The sequence below is a fragment of the Heptranchias perlo genome, chromosome 3 (genome assembly GCF_035084215.1).
Source record: "Heptranchias perlo isolate sHepPer1 chromosome 3, sHepPer1.hap1, whole genome shotgun sequence".
Lineage (NCBI taxonomy): Eukaryota > Metazoa > Chordata > Chondrichthyes > Hexanchiformes > Hexanchidae > Heptranchias > Heptranchias perlo.
In genome coordinates, this window is record NC_090327.1 from 82,693,463 (window position 1) to 82,710,313 (window position 16,851).

Sequence of the window (16,851 nt, forward strand, 5' to 3'; positions counted from 1 at the left end):
TGTCATTGTTTTGCAGCAATACTCTGGAGAGCCTGACAATTGATAATGTTACCACTATTTTCTTCAGGTGGAAGATATTACCCAAATTATCTGGCTCGAGGAAAATGTGCTAGTACCCATATATATTTTAGCACAACACACTTCTACACATTAGGAAATTACTATCATTTTTTCTTGTTCACAACCAGTGAGGTACTTCAGGAAAAAAAAATGGACAAAAATACAAAGAACCACTTCCTGGAATATCACTAATTGCTCTAAGAAGTTTAGATTCAGGCCTTTTTAAAACTGTTTTCTATCCAATCTGAAGGCAATTTTAAAAAGGAGTGGGTTCTATGCTCAACATGAACAATGGGACCTGAGGGACAAGAGAAAAGAGGCAAAGTAAAGTATTTGAAGATTTTTATCAGGGGGGGGGGTGCTGGAGCAAAGAGTTATAGAATAGTTGAAAAACAAAGTTTTTTATATTATATATATATAAAAACTGAAGAAAAAGGATAAATGTGACAAGCAAGGCAGTGAACATTTGTTTACAATAAAAATGCATTTTTGAGTAGCTTTATTTCCTCAGTTCCTCTACCACTGAAATCCGTATACACACATTTGTCATTTCCAGACTTCGCTACTCTAATATTCTCCTGGCTGGCCCCCTGTCCTCTTCCTTTCATAAACTCCAAAACTCTGCTGCACATGTCCTGTTCTACATTGTCTCATTCTTCAAATTACCCTTGCTGAACTCCACTGGTTTCCTCTCTCTCAAATGTATTAAACTTTAAATGTTTGTTCTTGTCTATGAAGCCCTCAATAGCCTTGCTCCATTAGCTCTATAACCCCTCCCAATTGCACACCAATTCTGTCCTTCCATTCACCCCCTGCCGTTTGTCCCGCCATTGGTGATAGCACCTTTAGTTGCATTGGTTCTGGTCTCATGGCAGATGAAATTTAATGCAGAGAAGTGCAAAGTGACATTTTGGCAAGAATGAGGAGAGGCAATATAAACTAAATGGTCCAATTCTAAAGGGGGTGCAGGAACAGAGACACCTGGGGCTATATGTGCACAAATCTGTGAAGGTGGCAGGACAGGTTGAGAAATTGGGTAAAAAAGCATATGGGATCCTGGGCTTTATAAATAGAAGCATAGAGTATAAAAGCTAAGAATTATGTTGAAACTTTATAAAACACTGGTTCAGCCACAATTGGAGTATTGTGTCAAATTTTGGGCACCACACTTTAGGAAGGATGTGAAGGCCTTAAAGAGAGGGTGCAGAAAAGATTTACTAGAATAGTTCCAGCGATGATGGACTTCAGTTATGTGGATAGACTGGAGAAGCTGGGTTTGTTCTACTTAAGAGCAGAGAAGGTTGAGAGGAAATTTGATAGAAGTATTCAAAATCTTGAACGGTTTACATAAGAAATAGGAGCAGGAGTAGGCCAATCGGCCCTTCGAGCCTGCTTCGCCATTTAATAAGATCATGGCTGATATGATCCTAACCTCAAATCTAAATTCATGCCCAATTTCCTGCCCGCTCCTCGTAACCCCTAATTCCCTTTACTTCAAGGAAACTGTCTATTTCTGCTTTGAATTTATTCAATGATGTAGCTTCCACAGCCTCCTGGGGCAGCAAATTCCACAGACCTACTACCCTCTGAGTGAAGAAGTTTCCCCTCATCTCAGTTTTGAAGGAGCAGCCCCTTATTCTAAGATTATGCCCCCTAGTTCTAGTTTCACCCATCCTTGGGAACATCCTCACCGCATCCACCCGATCAAGCCCCTTCACAATCTTATATGTTTCAATAAGATCGCCTCTCATTCTTCTGAACTCCAATGAGTAGAGTCCCAATCTACTCAACCTCTCCTCATATGTCCGCCCCCTCATCCCCGGGATTAACTGAGTGAACCTTCTTTGTACTGCCTTGAGAGCAAGTATGTCTTTTCTTAAGTATGGACACCAAAACTGTATGCAGTATTCCAGGTGCGGTCTCACCAATACCTTATATAACTGCAGCAATACCTCCCTGTTTTTATATTCTATCCCCCTAGCAATAAACGCCAACATTCCGTTGGCCTTCTTGATCACCTGCTGCACCTGCATACTAACCTTTTGATTTTCTTGCACTAGGACCCCCAGATCCCTTTGTACTGCAGTACTTTCCAGTCTCTTGCTATCAAGATAATAACTTGCTCTCTGGTTTTTCCTGCCAAAGTGCATAACCTCACATTTTCCAATATTGTATTGCATCTGCCAAATCTCCGCCCACTCACCCAGCCTGTCTATATCCCCCTGCAGGTTTTTTATGTCCTCCTCACTCTCTACTTTCCCTCCCATCTTTGTTTAATCTGCAAACTTTGATATGTTACACTCGGTCCCCTCCTCCAAATCGTTAATATAGATTGTAAAGAGTTGGGGACCCAGCACCGACCCCTGCGGAACACCACTGGCTACTGGTTGCCAGTCCGAGAATGAACCATTTATCCCAACTCTCTGCTTCCTGTTAGATAACCAATCCTCCACCTATGCCAGAATATTACCCCCAATCCAGTGATTCTTTATCTTGAGCAATAATCTTTTATGTGGCACCTTGTCGAATGCCTTCTGGAAGTCTAAATACACTACGTCCACTGGTTCTCCTTTATCCACCCTGTACGTTATGTCCACAAAGAACCCAAGCAAATTTGTCAGACATGACTTCCCCTTCGTAAAGCCATGCTGACTTTGTCCTATTAAATTATGTTTATCCAAATGTTCTGCTACTGTCTCCTTAATAATAGACTCCAAAATTTTACCCACCACAGCTGTTAGGCTAACTGGTCTATAGTTTCCAGCCTTCTGCCTACGACCCTTTTTAAATAAGGGTGTTACATTAGCAGTTTTCCAATCTGCCGGGACCTTTGCCGAGTCCAGAGAATTTTGGAAAATTATTACCAAAGCATCCACAATCCCCACTGCCACTTCCCTCAAGACCCTAGGATGTAAGCCATCAGGTCCATGGGGATTTGTCCGCCTTGAGTCCCATTAATTTACTAAGTACCAATTCCTTAGTGATTTTAATCATATTTAGCTCCTCCCCCCCCTAGAGCCCCCTGTTTGTCCAGTGTTGGGATATTCTTAGTGTCCTCTACCGTAAAGACTGAAACAAAATATTTGTTCAGCATTTTTGCCATCTCCAAATCTTAGATAAAGTAAATAATGAGAAACTCTTCCCATTGGCAGAAGGGTCAAGAAACAGAGGACACAGATTGGCAAAAGAACCAAAGGCGAAATGAGGAAAAACTTTTTTTTACACAGCGAGTAGTTATGATCTGGAATGCGTTGCCTGAAAAGGTGGTGGAAGCAGATTCAATTGTGGCTTTCAAAAAAGGAATGGATAAATATCTGAAGGGAAAAAATTTGTAGGGCTACAGGGAAAGAGCAGGGGAATGGGACTAACTGGATTGCTCTTACAAAGAGCTGGCATGGGCTCGATGGGCCAAATGGTCTCCTTCTGTGCTTTTTAAAAATTCGTTCACGGGATGTGGGCGTCGCTGGCAAGGCCGGCATTTATTGCCCATCCCTGCAGTATTCCAGGTGCGGTCTCACCAATACCTTATATAACTGCAGCAATACCTCCCTGTTTTTATATTCTATCCCCCTAGCAATAAACGCCAACATTCCGTTGGCCTTCTTGATCACCTGCTGCACCTGCATACTAACCTTTTGATTTTCTTGCACTAGGACCCCCAGATCCCTTTGTACTGCAGTACTTTCCAGTCTCTTGCTATCAAGATAATAACTTGTGACTCTGGATTTTAGTCCAGGCCTCTGGATTACTAGCCCAGTAACATAACCACTACGCTACCGTGCTGTAGCCATTCAATGATTCTCAAAATCTAATTCTTCAAGCATTCACTCAATTTCTTCATTTGTCTCATCCTTGCTCAGCATTCAGTCCCAATCTCAGTCTGAAAAGCACCTTGGAATGTTTCTGATTCTGAATTTCTAAATATAATCTCAGCTGTTTCAAAATGGAAAATCTATCAAACTACCCTGCACATTTACAGTTGCTCAGACTTAAAGGTGATATATAAGATATTCTGTCTACTTCATGCAATCCTCACTAGGTGGGCTGCACAACCACTTACACCTTCTGTGCTCTATTTAGTTCCTTATTTGTGATATAAATCCTGTACTTGGTAGTTTCCCATTAACATCCTCTACAGAAAATCAAAAGCTGTTTCAGTATGGGGAGTTTAAATCATAACCCACTTGAACATAGTTCATACTAAAAATTGAATTCAAATTATTTTAAACACACATGGCATAACTTGTGAATCCTAAAAAAATTATAATACTAACTTTGTGTAAAACATCAGAGTTCTTCAGAACAGTGGTAGGAAACATGCAACAAAAGGATAAAGAGGAAGGGGGAAAAATTCACAAAGCAATAAATTTTTAGGAGGCTTCTGAAGGCAAGTAGGAAGGTTTTGATCCTTCACTAGAAAACGAGCTCCTCCATTATAGGAGTAAAATATTAGTCATCAAATGGTTAGGCCTTCTTTCACATTATAGACTGTGAAAACTAAATTTGCTCTAGTCGTACGTTAAAACCAATCACCCATACTACCATGATTAAAACAAGATTCCTCTCTAAATTTGAGGGGCTACGGAGTTCTTGTGAAAGCATTCTAAGTATATTTGTAACAAACGTTAGTCTTGTGCTGACACAAGCGCTATACAAACCAGCCACAGGTAGGCCATGGTTTAATTTAACGTTCTTTTTAATTGAGAAACGAAGCTGAAGAGCTAAGGCCTCTGGTGCAGGTAACATCGAAGTTTAAAAGCGAAGTCGAGGTAAATCGGGAATTTACGCGCGATACTTTTTTTTTCGCGATTCGGCTGCAGTGCATTAGACAAGTTTCACGAATACAAGTACAGTACCTGCCGCCTCTCCTCCTACAAACGCAGCAAGGCCGCTGTAACCAAGCGACAAGCCCCACTTCCGAATCCAATCTAACGGCAACCAATCATAGGACACGCTGGAGGTGTCACGTGACAGCGGTCTGACTAATCGGGCGGTTCAGAGATGTAAATACAATCTCTGCAAACTGCCTGGCCGTTATCCGGGGTGTGGGTGTGGGAGAGCAAAATTGAGCTTGTCCATGCTAAATACATCAAACTTAATAAAGCATGTTGTTTTCACTATTGCACCCCCTGATTTTACGGCAAACTCCTTCCCAGCTCAGCTTCTCGAGCGGGAGTCCTGCGGCCGAGAGGGGAGGAAGCCAGGTTCAGTGATGTGCTCGATTGACACGGGAGCCAGCCAAGCACGAGCCAAACTGTGCATGGACCCGCCCGCTCGAGCGGTCCTTCCCACCAATGAGAGCAGAGGAAGCTGGAGTTCCAGCGAGCGCATTCAGTTGGTTTCAAAGTTCGGTTAACAGCTGGAACAAGGTGGTTCGAGACTGGGTTGGGGGATGGGTAAGTAGTAGCTGTTGCCAAAGGGACTGACTATAAAAGTTTGGTGTGTTTTAAATGATAGAACCATATATATATATATATATATGGATATTAGAGAGGTGGACGGGAGTGTCGGTTGCTGTGACAGCGATCTGATGAAGTTGCATGCTGCTGCCGCCTCGGGCCATGCTGATGTTGGAGAAGGCGTTAGTGGTGGCTTGCGGCGGGACATCGAGCTGCTGGGAGCGGGAGGCAAGAAATCGTCGTTATCATCATCATTATCACCACCACTACTACCATCGTCATCATCAGCGGCAGCAGTTAGGCAAAACATGAAACATTTGTTGAACGAATTCAAAGGCTTGTACGAGGAAAAACTGAGACACCTAGAAAATAAAGATGAAAGTAAAGGCATTTTAAAGGTAAGTAGTCTGCAGAAAACAGGAATAAATGTTTAACTGACAAAGATGCAAAATGTGTCTTTCTTAATCACACGCGGCATACATTAGAACAGATACATTTTTGGAAGAGAAATTATGCAATAGATTATTGACCTAGTCCCTTAGTTTTTTTTACATAGCAACAAGTGACAAGTGTTGTTCATCTCCCTCAGAAAAATCTAAGATGAACCATTTTCCAATAACACAATTACAAAACAAATAAATTGTTGGAAAAACATTATTTGAATGGTGAGTGGAGTCCATCTGCAGATTTGTGGATGCTTTGATTACCTTGTCCTTCAACCTTGTTAAACTTTGAGAATGCAGAATTTTGGCATGGCTTGACTAAGCTCAACTTCTTTCTCCATATGCAATAGGTTACTAAGACTGCTTTATTTCATAATTGCCTGCTTTTGCTAATACTCTCCCTGTGGCCTCTGCTTCCATCCTCCACAACTTGCAACCCATCCACAACACTGGTGCATGTTCTCAGCTGGACAATGATATTCACCCCTATTGTCCTCCTGCCCCCCAACCAAGCTCCCTGTGCTCCATGAATTGATTTCAAGATCCTAATTTCCTTGCCTTCAAATTCATTAATGGCTTTGCATTCTGCAGTCTCCTCCAATCACCATGAGACCCTCTTCTGCCACTTACTTATTCTTTGTTCCCTGTTCTGTTGATGGCTGCTTCTTCCCTCAATCCCTTACCTTGCCATCTCCTTCACTGCTTTCAAGTTTCTAAAGATCCTTCTGTTTGATTGTCCTTTTTTGCTTTTTTTTTTAACCCCCCCCCCCCCCCCAATTTTTTCCTTATCTCCCTCTTGCTTAATGTCCATTGATCTGTAATAGATTTGAAGATGTTTTTCTGTATTTGAGGAGCATTGTAGAAATGTAAGGTGTCTGTTTAAAAGGAAACCGCTGAGGATACTTACATTTGGTATGATTGAGAGTTAAATGCAAAGTAAGGAAGGGAAAGAATTGACAATAAATGTGACATCATTAAAATAAGTCTGGATTAATACATTACATTAATGATTTGGACTTGGGAATCGGAAATACAATTTCAAAATTTGTGGACGACACCAAATTGGGGGGTATAGTTAATACTGAAGAAGAATGTGACAAAATACAAGATATTAATAAACTTGTAGAATGGGTGTGTAATTGGCAAATTTTCAATATAGGTAAGTGTGAGGTGATGCATTTTGTCAGGAAAAATAAGGAGGCCATATACTGCTTGGAGAACAAGAGCCTAAATGGGGTAGAGGAGCAAAGGGACCTAGGGGTATAGATACACAAATCACTAAAAGTAGCAATGCAGGCATTTAAAAAAAAAATCAAACTAAGCACAAGAATTCATTTTCCTGAGGGATAGAATTGAAAAGCAGAGAAGTTATGTTAAATTTATATAAAACCTTGGTTGGTCCACATTTGGAGTACAGTGCACAGTTCTGGTCTCCATATTATAAAAAGAATATAAAGGCAGTGGAGAAAGTGAATCTTTTTTGCACTAAGATAATACCAGAACTGAGAGGATATACTTATTAGGAAAGGCTGGGGCCCTTTCTCTGGAAAAGAGAAGGCTGAGGGGTGAACTGACAGAGGTCTTTAAGATTATGAAAGGGTTGATAGGATAGATGTAGAGAAAATGTTTCCACTTGTCAGGGAGTCCAAAACTGGAGGTCAAAAATATAAGAGAGTCACTAATAAATCCAATAGGGAATTCAGGAGAAACTTCTTTACCCAAAGAGAGGTAAGAAAGTGGAACATGCTATCACAAGGAGTAGTTGAGACAAATAGCATAGATGCATTTAAGGGGAAGGCAGATAACCACATGAGGGAGAAAGGAATAGAAGGATATGCTGATGGGGTTAGATGAAGAGGGGTGGGATGAGGCTCATATGGAGCATAAACGCCAGCTTAGACCAGTTGGGCCAAATAGCCTGTTTCTGTACTGTGGGCTCATGTTATTCTATGTAGCAACTTGTATTGATATAGCGCCTTGAAAGTAGAAAAATGACTCTGGGCACTTCACAGAGGCATCATCAAAAAAACTATTCTATTTCGTTGCCAGTCTATCAATTTGGATCACAATGTTTTTCTGCCAGTTGTGTTTTTATTTCTACTTCCTTGTTATGCTCCAATCAAACCATTAATTGAATTAATTCTCGCTATATGGGTTTCGTTGGCAAGGTCAGCATTCATTGCCCACCCAAGCTTCCCTTGAGAAGGTAGTGAGCTGCCTTCTCGAACCGCTTCAGTCCTTGTGGTGAAGGTACTCCCACAGTACTGTAAGGTAGGGAGTTCCAGGATTTTGACCCAGCGACGAGGAAGGAACGGCGATATATTTCCAAGTCAGGATGGTGCGTGTCTTGGAAAGGAACTTGGAGGAGATGGTGTTCCCATGCACTTGCTACCCTTGTTGCTCTAGGTGGTGGAGATCGTGGGTTTGGGAGGTGCTGTCAAAGAAGCTGTGGCGAGTTGCTGCAGTGCATCTTGTAGGTAGCACACATTGTGACGCTGGTGGAGGGAGTGAATGTTTAAGGTGGTGGAAGGGCTGCCGATCAAACACACTGCTTTGTCCTGGATGGTGTTGAGCTTATTGTTATTGCAGCTGCACCCATCTAGGCAAGTGAAGAGTATTCCATCATACTCCTGACTGATGCCTTGTAGGTGGTGAAGAGTCTTTGGGGAGTCAGGAGGTGAGCCACTCGCCGCAGAATACCCAGCCTTTAGCATGCTGTAATAGCTATGACATTTATGTGGCTGGTCCAGTTGAGTTTCTGGTTAATAGCAACACCCTGGATGTTGATGGTTGGGGATTCGGCGATGGTAATGCCATTGAAAGTCAAGGGGAGGTGGTTCGACTCTATCTTGTTGGAGATGTTAATTGTCTGGCATGTATGAGGCATGAATGTTACTTGCCACTTATCAGCCCAAGCATGGATGTTGTTCAGGTCTTGTTACATGTGGGCATGGACTGCTTCATTGTCTAAGAAATTGCGAATGGAGCTAAACACTGTGGAATCATCAGTGAACAGCCCCATTTCTAACCTTATGATGGAGGGAAAGCCATTGATGAAGCAGCTGAAGATAGGGGGGCCCAGGATGCTGCCCTGAGGAACTCCTGCAGTAATGTCCTGGGGCTGAGATGATTGGCCTCCAACAACCACGACCATCTTCCTTTGTGCTTGGTATGAATCCAGCCACTGGAGAGTTTTCCCCCTGATCCCCATTGACCAGTTTAACTATGTCTCTTTGGTGCCATAATTGGTCAAATGCTGCCTTGATGTCAAGGGCAGTCACTCTCACTCTGGAATTCAGCTTTTTTGTCATGTTTGGTCCAAGGTTGTAATGAGGCCTGTAGCTGAGTGGTCCTGATGGACCCCCAAACTGAGCATTGGTGAGCAAATTATTGGTGAGTAAGTGCCGCTCGATAGTACTGTTGTCGACTCCTTCCATCGCTTTGCTAATAATTGAGAATAGGCTGATAGGAAGGTAATTGGCTGGGTTGGATTTTTCATGCTTTTTGTGGACAGAACATAGCTGGACCATTTTCTACAATGTCTGCTAGATGCCAGTGTTGTAGCTGCACTGGAACAGCTTGGCTAGTTCTGGAGCACTATAGAGTCATAGAGTTATACAGCACGGATAGAGGCCCTTCGGCCTATCGTGTCCGCGCCGGCCATCAAGCCCAGTCTAATCTAATCCCATATTCCAGCATTTGGTCCGTAGCCTTGTATGCTATGGCATTTCAAGTGCTCATCCAAATGCTTCTTGAATGTTGTGAGGGTTCCTGCCTCCACAACCCTCTCAGGCAGTGAGTTCCAGACTCCAACCACCCTCTGGGTGAAAAAGTTCTTTCTCAAATCCCCTCTAAACCTCCCGCCTTTTACCTTGAATCTATGCCCCCTTGTTATAGAACCCTCAACGAAGGGAAAAAGCTCCTTAGTATCCATCCTATCTATGCCCCTCATAATTTTGTACACCTCAATCATGTCCCCCCTCAGCCTCCTCTGCTCCAAGGAAAACAAACCCAATCTTCCCAGTCGTTCTTCATAGCTGAAGCGCTCCAGCCCTGGTAACATCCTGGTGAATCTCCTCTGCACCCTCTCCAAAGCGATCACATCCTTCCTGTAGTGCGGCGACCAGAACTGCACACAGTACTCCAGCTGTGGCCTAACCAGTGTTTTATACAGCTCCATCATAACCTCCTTGCTCTTATATTCTATGCCTCGGCTAATAAAGGCAAGTATCCCATATGCCTTCTTTACCACCTTATCTACCTGTTCTGCCGCCTTCAGGGATCTGTGAACTTGCACACCAAGATCCCTCTGACCCTCTGTCTTGCCTAGGGTCTTCCCATTCATTGTGTATTCCCTTGCCTTGTTAGTCCCTCCAAAGTGCATCACCTCGCACTTTTCCGGGTTAAATTCCATTTGCCACTGTTCTGCCCATCTGACCAACCCATCTATATCGTCCTGCAGACTGAGGCTATCCTCCTCGCTATTTACCACCCTACCAATTTTTGTATCATCAGCGAACTTACTGATCATACCTTTTACATTCATATCCAAGTCGTTAATGTAGACCACAATAGCAAGGGCCCCAGCACAGATCCCTGTGGTACCCCACTGGCCACAGGCTTCCAGTCACAAAAACAACCTTCGACCATCACCCTCTGCCTTCTGCCACTAAGCCAGTTTTGTATCCAAAGTGCCAAGGCACCCTGGACTCCATGGGCTCGTACCTTCTTGACCAGTCTCCTGTGCGGGACTTTATCGAAGGCCTTACTGAAATCCATGTATACCACATCCACTGCGTTACCCTCATCCACACGCCTGGTCACCCCCTCAAAAAATTCAATCAAATTAGTCAGACATGATCTTCCCTTGACAAAGCCATGTTGACTATCCCTGATTAATCCTTGCTTCTCCAAGTGGAGACTAATTTTGTCCTTCAGAATTTTTTCCAATAATTTTCCTACCACTGATGTTAGGCTCACTGGCCTGTAGTTCCCCGGTTTTTCCCTACTCCCCTTCTTGAATAATGGTACTACATTAGCGGTTCTCCAGTCCTCTGGCACATCCCCTGTGGCCAGAGAGGTTCTGAATATATGTGTTAGAGCCCCCGCAATCTCCTCCTTTGCCTCACACAGTAGCCTGGGATAGATTTCGTCCGGGCCTGGGGATTTATCCATTTTTAGGCCTGCTAAAACCGCCAATACCTCCCCCCGCTCGATGTTAATATGTTCGAGTATATCACAGTCCCCCTGTCGTATTTCTCTGTCTATGTCGTCCTTCTCCATAGTGAAAACAGATGCAAAAAATTAATTTAGAACCCCTCCTACATCTTCTGGCTCCACACACAGATTGCCATTTTTGTCCCTAATGGGCCCTATTTTTTCCCTAGTTATCCTCTTACCCTTAATATACTTATAAAACATCTTAGGATTTTCCTTTATTTTGCTCGCCAGTGTTTTTTCATGGCCCCTCCTTGATCTCCTAATTTCCTTTTTAAGTATCCCCCTGCACTTTTTGTACTCCTCTAGGGCTTCCTCCGTCCTTAGCCTTTTGTATCTGCCAAAAGCCCTCCTTTTTTTCCTAATCCATTCTCTTATATCCCCTGACATCCAAGGTTCCCTGGAGTTCTTGGAACCACCCTTGACCTTTACGGGAACATGTTGCCATTGTATGGTCTCAATCTCCCTTCTGAAAGACTCCCATTGCTCCGATGCGGATTTTCCTACAAGCAGCTGATCCCAGTCCATTTTGGCCAGATCCTGCCTTATCCTATTAAAATCGGCCTTCCCCCAATTTAGAACCTTTATTTCCGGTCCCTCCCTGTCCTTTTCCATGACCAACTTAAATCTCACCGAATTATGGTCACTCACCAAAGTGCTCACCGACTAGCACTTCTTCCACTTGGCCGGCCACATTCCCTAGAATTAGGTCCAGTACCGCCCCCTCTCTTGTAGGACTTTCTACATGCTGGCTCAAAAAGCTCTCCTGGATGCACGTTAAGAATTTTGTACCCTCTAAGCCTTTTACACTCTGAGTATCCCAGTTAATATTGGGGAAGTTGAAATCCCCCACTATTATTGCCCTATTATTTGCACAATTTTCTGAGATTTGCCTACATATCTGTTCCTCTATCTCCCCCTGACTGTTTGGGGGTCTATAGTACACTCCCATCAAAGTGCTTGCCCCCTAGCTGGGATGCTTTCGGGACCCGTAACCTTTGCTGTGTCCAGTGCACTCAGCCATTTCTTCATATCGCCTGGTGTGAATTGAAGTGGCTGAGGGCTGGCATCTGTTATGGCAGTGACCTCAGAGGAGGCCAAGATGGATCATCCACTCGGCACTTCTGGCTGAAGATCGTTGCAAATACTTCAGCCTTGTCTTTTGTCCTCATGTGCTTGGATCTGCCATCGTTGAGGGTGGGAATGTTAATGGAGCCACTTGCTTAATTTTCCACCACCGTTCATCACTGGATATGGCAGGATTGCAGAGCATTGACATGATCTTTTGTTTGTGGGATCACTTAGCTCTATCTATAGCCTGCTGCTTCTGTTGTTTTGCATGCATGTAGTCCTGTTGTAGCTTCACCAGGTTAGCAGTTAATTTTCAGGTATACCTGGTGCTGCTCCTGGCATGCTCTTCATTGAACCAGGGTTGGCCATCTGACTTGATAGTGAAGGATATGCTGGGCTATGAGATTACAGTAAGGTCCATTCTTTCCTGCCCAACTGCTGCCAAAATTCTGGGTTCTCACTGCAGTTTTTCTCCACCATCTGCCATTTCCCGTCTCATCACTAGCCTTGGGCCTGGGACCTATGCTTTGACTTCTGGTTGTGGTTTCAAACTCCACTTCGACCACAGCCATAAAACTTATAAAATTCTATATTCACCCTCAGTGATGTGTTGTCCTTGTGAGTTGGAAAATTTTCTCGCAGATTGGAAATGATATGTAGCTTCTGAATTAAACAAGGTGTTGCTTGATGCTGACATTTCATTCCTGCTGATTGAGGAAACTATCTCCAAATGTATTCAGAGAAAGTACTGGCACCTGTTGAGTCTTTGTGGTCATTTTCTTTGAGGAATTTCTCCCTCATCTTGCCCTCTCGTGCTAGTGGAAGCCCAAAAGTAGACCAGACTGGGAGTTAAATGTAGCTGCTGTATTTTTTGTTTTGTTAATAGTTACAAATGATATCTGTATGGAGGATGTATTTTTAAAAAAAAAGAAATATGCAGGCCTCCACACTTTGCCATAGCTCTAACTTTTGCAAACATGAGTGTTGTCACTAAGATTTCAGTAAAGTGTAATGATGGATGTGTGAAATTATCATACTATGTCTACTTGAACTATAGGGCAGGGGAGCGAAACACCTATGGACACAATTATGGATTTTGTCCTTCTAAACATAGGTTCTGTCTGAAGATAACCTTTTTGAGCTTTGAAATGCTACGGTTAAGTATTAGTGGTTACAGGCCTGGCACTTGTGATTTTTTTTTCTTTTGGCGGGTAGCTGGGAAAGACGGTCAGCTGGATGTCTGGCATGTACGGAAATCCATCACCATGGTTAAAAGTGTCCAAATCAAGCTATTGAAAACTCCACTCCACTTGTTGGATTTCTGTTTGCCCATTATGGAATGCACCAACTCTTTGTGTAGGTATATGTCCAACTTACCCAAGTCCAGAGATCTTGAGTGCAGAATAGCAGAGCTTGGGCTTAGATACCTCTAGGTGTGAACAGGGACACTGCTGGAGTTTAACCAGCTAAAACTGCACAGCTTACTGGAGCTGCTGGTGATTGTTCATCTAGGGTCTTCCTACCAGTTGGGGCATTGCCTCGCAGGCTTATCTGGAGCCACGTGGAAAGTATCCCGACTCCTAGTGATAGGTCTAAGCTGACTAGTGCTATTATTGAGGCAGTCTTGCTGGTCATTCATTAATAATACCCTGAAATACTGTGGACCGACCCAGTTTTGGTATGTGATTCCCGAATCTTGTCACGGAGGATTGTATTTGGTTGAGTTTCCATCGGGCAGCAAGTTATCTTGGAGTCACCTTCATTCAAAAGAGACTCTTCTTATGCCTTTGCATCTCTCGCAAGGAGGATAGTCATCATATACCTGACAAGTGTGGGTTTGAGCTCGTGCTTTGATATAAAAAATATTTGTCCTCTGAATGTTGTTGATGCTGGCACGGCTGCATTTATTGCCCATCTGTAGTTGGTGGGTCACTTTCATCATAGCAATTGCTTTTGCAACTGAATGCTTTGCTGGACATTGAGTGAACCACATAGTGTAGGACTGAGGTCATATGTCGGCTAGACCAAGTAGAGGTGACTGTTTCCCTTCTCTGGAGGACATTTAGTGGTCAGTTTTTCTGTTGCCAACACATTACATGATTTATTATATTCAATTTTACAACATGTCATGGTGGGATTTGAACTCTCAACCTCTAGGCTTCTAGTTCAGTAGCATAACCACTACACTACCATACCCAACATGTTGGTGAACAGCAGAGATGAGGAACTCCTCATGGAGCATGGTGAGCAACATCACCACCATAAGATGTGTGAGTGCATTGCCATGACCTGCTTACCACATCATGGACACACATTAAACAGTGGTTGAAGGTGTAGAGCTTCAGCAGCCTCTGCTTGTCTCTCTACAACCCAGGCATGGTAGGTACCAAACCATGGATATTGTTAGACCATTCGAATTTGAGGGCTATGACCCTTTTTAGAGTTTAGATTGTAATTTAGGCTTGAGATACAATGAGATACTCTTGACATAAAATGACATAAAAAGACATTCAATGATGTAAAAAGATCATACATTAACCAATCTGGGAGACACCAATAGTTCCTAACCTGAACCACTTCTCTTGTAAGCTCCAGGGGTGTACTCATCAGAGTTGCTCGAAGTTTCCTTATTTAAACCCTAAGGTCACTGACATGTCTGCCTATTAGGTGATTGTATCAAGAGTTACAAACAAGTCCATATAAGGCGAAACTAATGAGCAGACATTTACAATTTTGTTAGTGAGATTCTATTCTTTGTACCAGTGAATACCAATTATCTTATCACACAGCACATTCTTTCTGCAACTGGTTACTTTTTTTTTATTCGTTCATGGGATGTGGGCATCGCTGGCAAGGCCAGCATTTATTGCCTATCCCTAATTGCCCTTGAGAAGGTGGAGGTGAGCTGCCTTCTTGAACCACTGCAGTCCGTGTGGTGAAGGTTCTCCCACAGTGCTGTTAGGTAGGGAGTTCCAGGATTTTGACCCAGCGACGATGAAGGAACGGCGATATATTTCCATGTCAGGATGTTGTGTGACTTGGAGGGGAATGTGCAGGTGGTGGTGCTCCCATGTGCCTGCTGGCCTTGTCCTTCTAGGTGGTAGAGGTCGGGTTTGGGAGGTGCTGTTGAAGCCTTGGCGAGTTGCTACAGTGCATCTTGTAGATGGTACACACTGCAGCCACGGTGTGCCGGTGGTGGAGGGAGTGATTGTTGAAGGTGGTGGATGGGGTGCCAATCAAGCGGGCTGCTTTGTCCTAGATGATGTCGAGCTTCTTGAGTGTTGTTAGAGCTGCATTCATCCAGGCAAGTGGAGAGTATTCCATCAAACACCTGACTTGTGCCTTGTAGATGGTGGAAAGGCTTTGGGAAGTCAGGAGTTGAGTCACTTGCCACAGAATACCCAGCCAGTATTTATGTGGCTGGTCCAGTTAAGTTTCTGGTCAATGATGACCTCCAGGATGTTGATCGTGGGGGATTTGACGACGGTAATGCCGTTGAAGATCAAGGGGAGGTGGTTAGACTCTCTCTTGTTGGAGATGGTCATTGCCTGGCACTTGTCTGGCGCGAATGTTACTTACCACTTATCAGCCCAAGCCTGGATGTTGTCCAGGTCTTGCTGCATGTGGGCACGGACTGCTTCATTATCTGAGGGGTTGCGAATGGAACTGAATACTATGCAATCATCAGCAAACATCCCCACTTCTGACCATATGATGGAGGGAAGGTCATTGATGAAGCAGCTGAAGATGGTTAGGCTGAGGAGACTGTCCTCAGGAACTCCTGCAGCAATGCCCTCGGGCTGAGATGATTGGCCTCCAACAACCACTACCATCTTCCTTTGTGCTAGGTATGACTCCAGCCACTGGAGAGTTTTCCCTCTGATTCCCATTGACTTCAATTTTACTAGGGATCCTTGGTGCCACACTCGGTCAAATGCTGCCTTGATGTCAAGGGCAGTCACTCTCACCTCACCTCAGGAATTCAGCTCTTTTGTCCATGTTTGAACCAAGGCTGCAATGAGGTCTGGAGCAGAGTGGTCCTGGCGGAACCCAAACTGAGCATCGGTGAGTAGTTATTGGTGAGTAAGTGCTGCTTCATAGCAATGTTGACGACACCTTCCATCACTTTGATGATTGAGTATAGACCGATGGGGCGGTGATTGGCTAGATTGGACTTTTGCTGCTTTTTGTGGACAGGACATACCTGGGCAATTTTCCACATTGTCGGGTAGATGTCAGTGTTGTAGCTGTACTGGAATAGCTTGGCTAGAGGCGCGGCTAGTTCTGGTTCTCAGTTACTGCACAGTATTGGGATCCAGTCGCCCCTCCAGGTCTGTCTTTAATCCTGCATCCCTTCCACATTGCAGTATATTAGTTCTGCATTATAATTGGTATGTTAAATTAATTTAGTTGAAATGTAGAATTTATATTTCAACAATATATGAGGTGTGTTCTCATACCTGGCCTTCAGGTATCTCTTCCAGGATCTGTCCTTCCAAGTCTGTTTCCTTATTAACTATGTGATAGGAATCTGCTTTTAATATGATGGAAGAAGCTACACAGGGTAGCTTGTGTCATGCCAGCCACCTTGATATTCTAGATGTCCAAGTCGGATGCTATGTAGCAGGCTTAATCGTTGCCAACTTCTTAACATATCCACA

At 43.7% G+C, this 16,851-nt stretch overlaps 2 protein-coding genes across 2 annotated transcripts in view; one reads left to right on the forward strand and one right to left on the reverse strand.

The window, feature by feature from the left end:
* Window positions 1-5,021, reverse strand: part of pex2 (peroxisomal biogenesis factor 2) — a 30,220-nt gene extending 25,199 nt beyond the window's left edge. The window contains exon 1 of the mRNA XM_067976004.1: window positions 4,917-5,021. The gene's annotated coding sequence lies outside the window, so the exon portion shown is untranslated. The remainder of the gene's footprint in view (window positions 1-4,916) is intronic.
* A 398-nt stretch (window positions 5,022-5,419) lies between these two features.
* The window catches only part of LOC137308418 (early endosome antigen 1-like), a 498,139-nt gene continuing 486,707 nt past the window's right edge, over window positions 5,420-16,851 (forward strand). Inside the window, exon 1 of the mRNA XM_067977151.1 lies at window positions 5,420-5,857. Coding sequence (XP_067833252.1) covers window positions 5,540-5,857 — 318 coding nt within the window. The 5' untranslated portion in view covers window positions 5,420-5,539. The remainder of the gene's footprint in view (window positions 5,858-16,851) is intronic.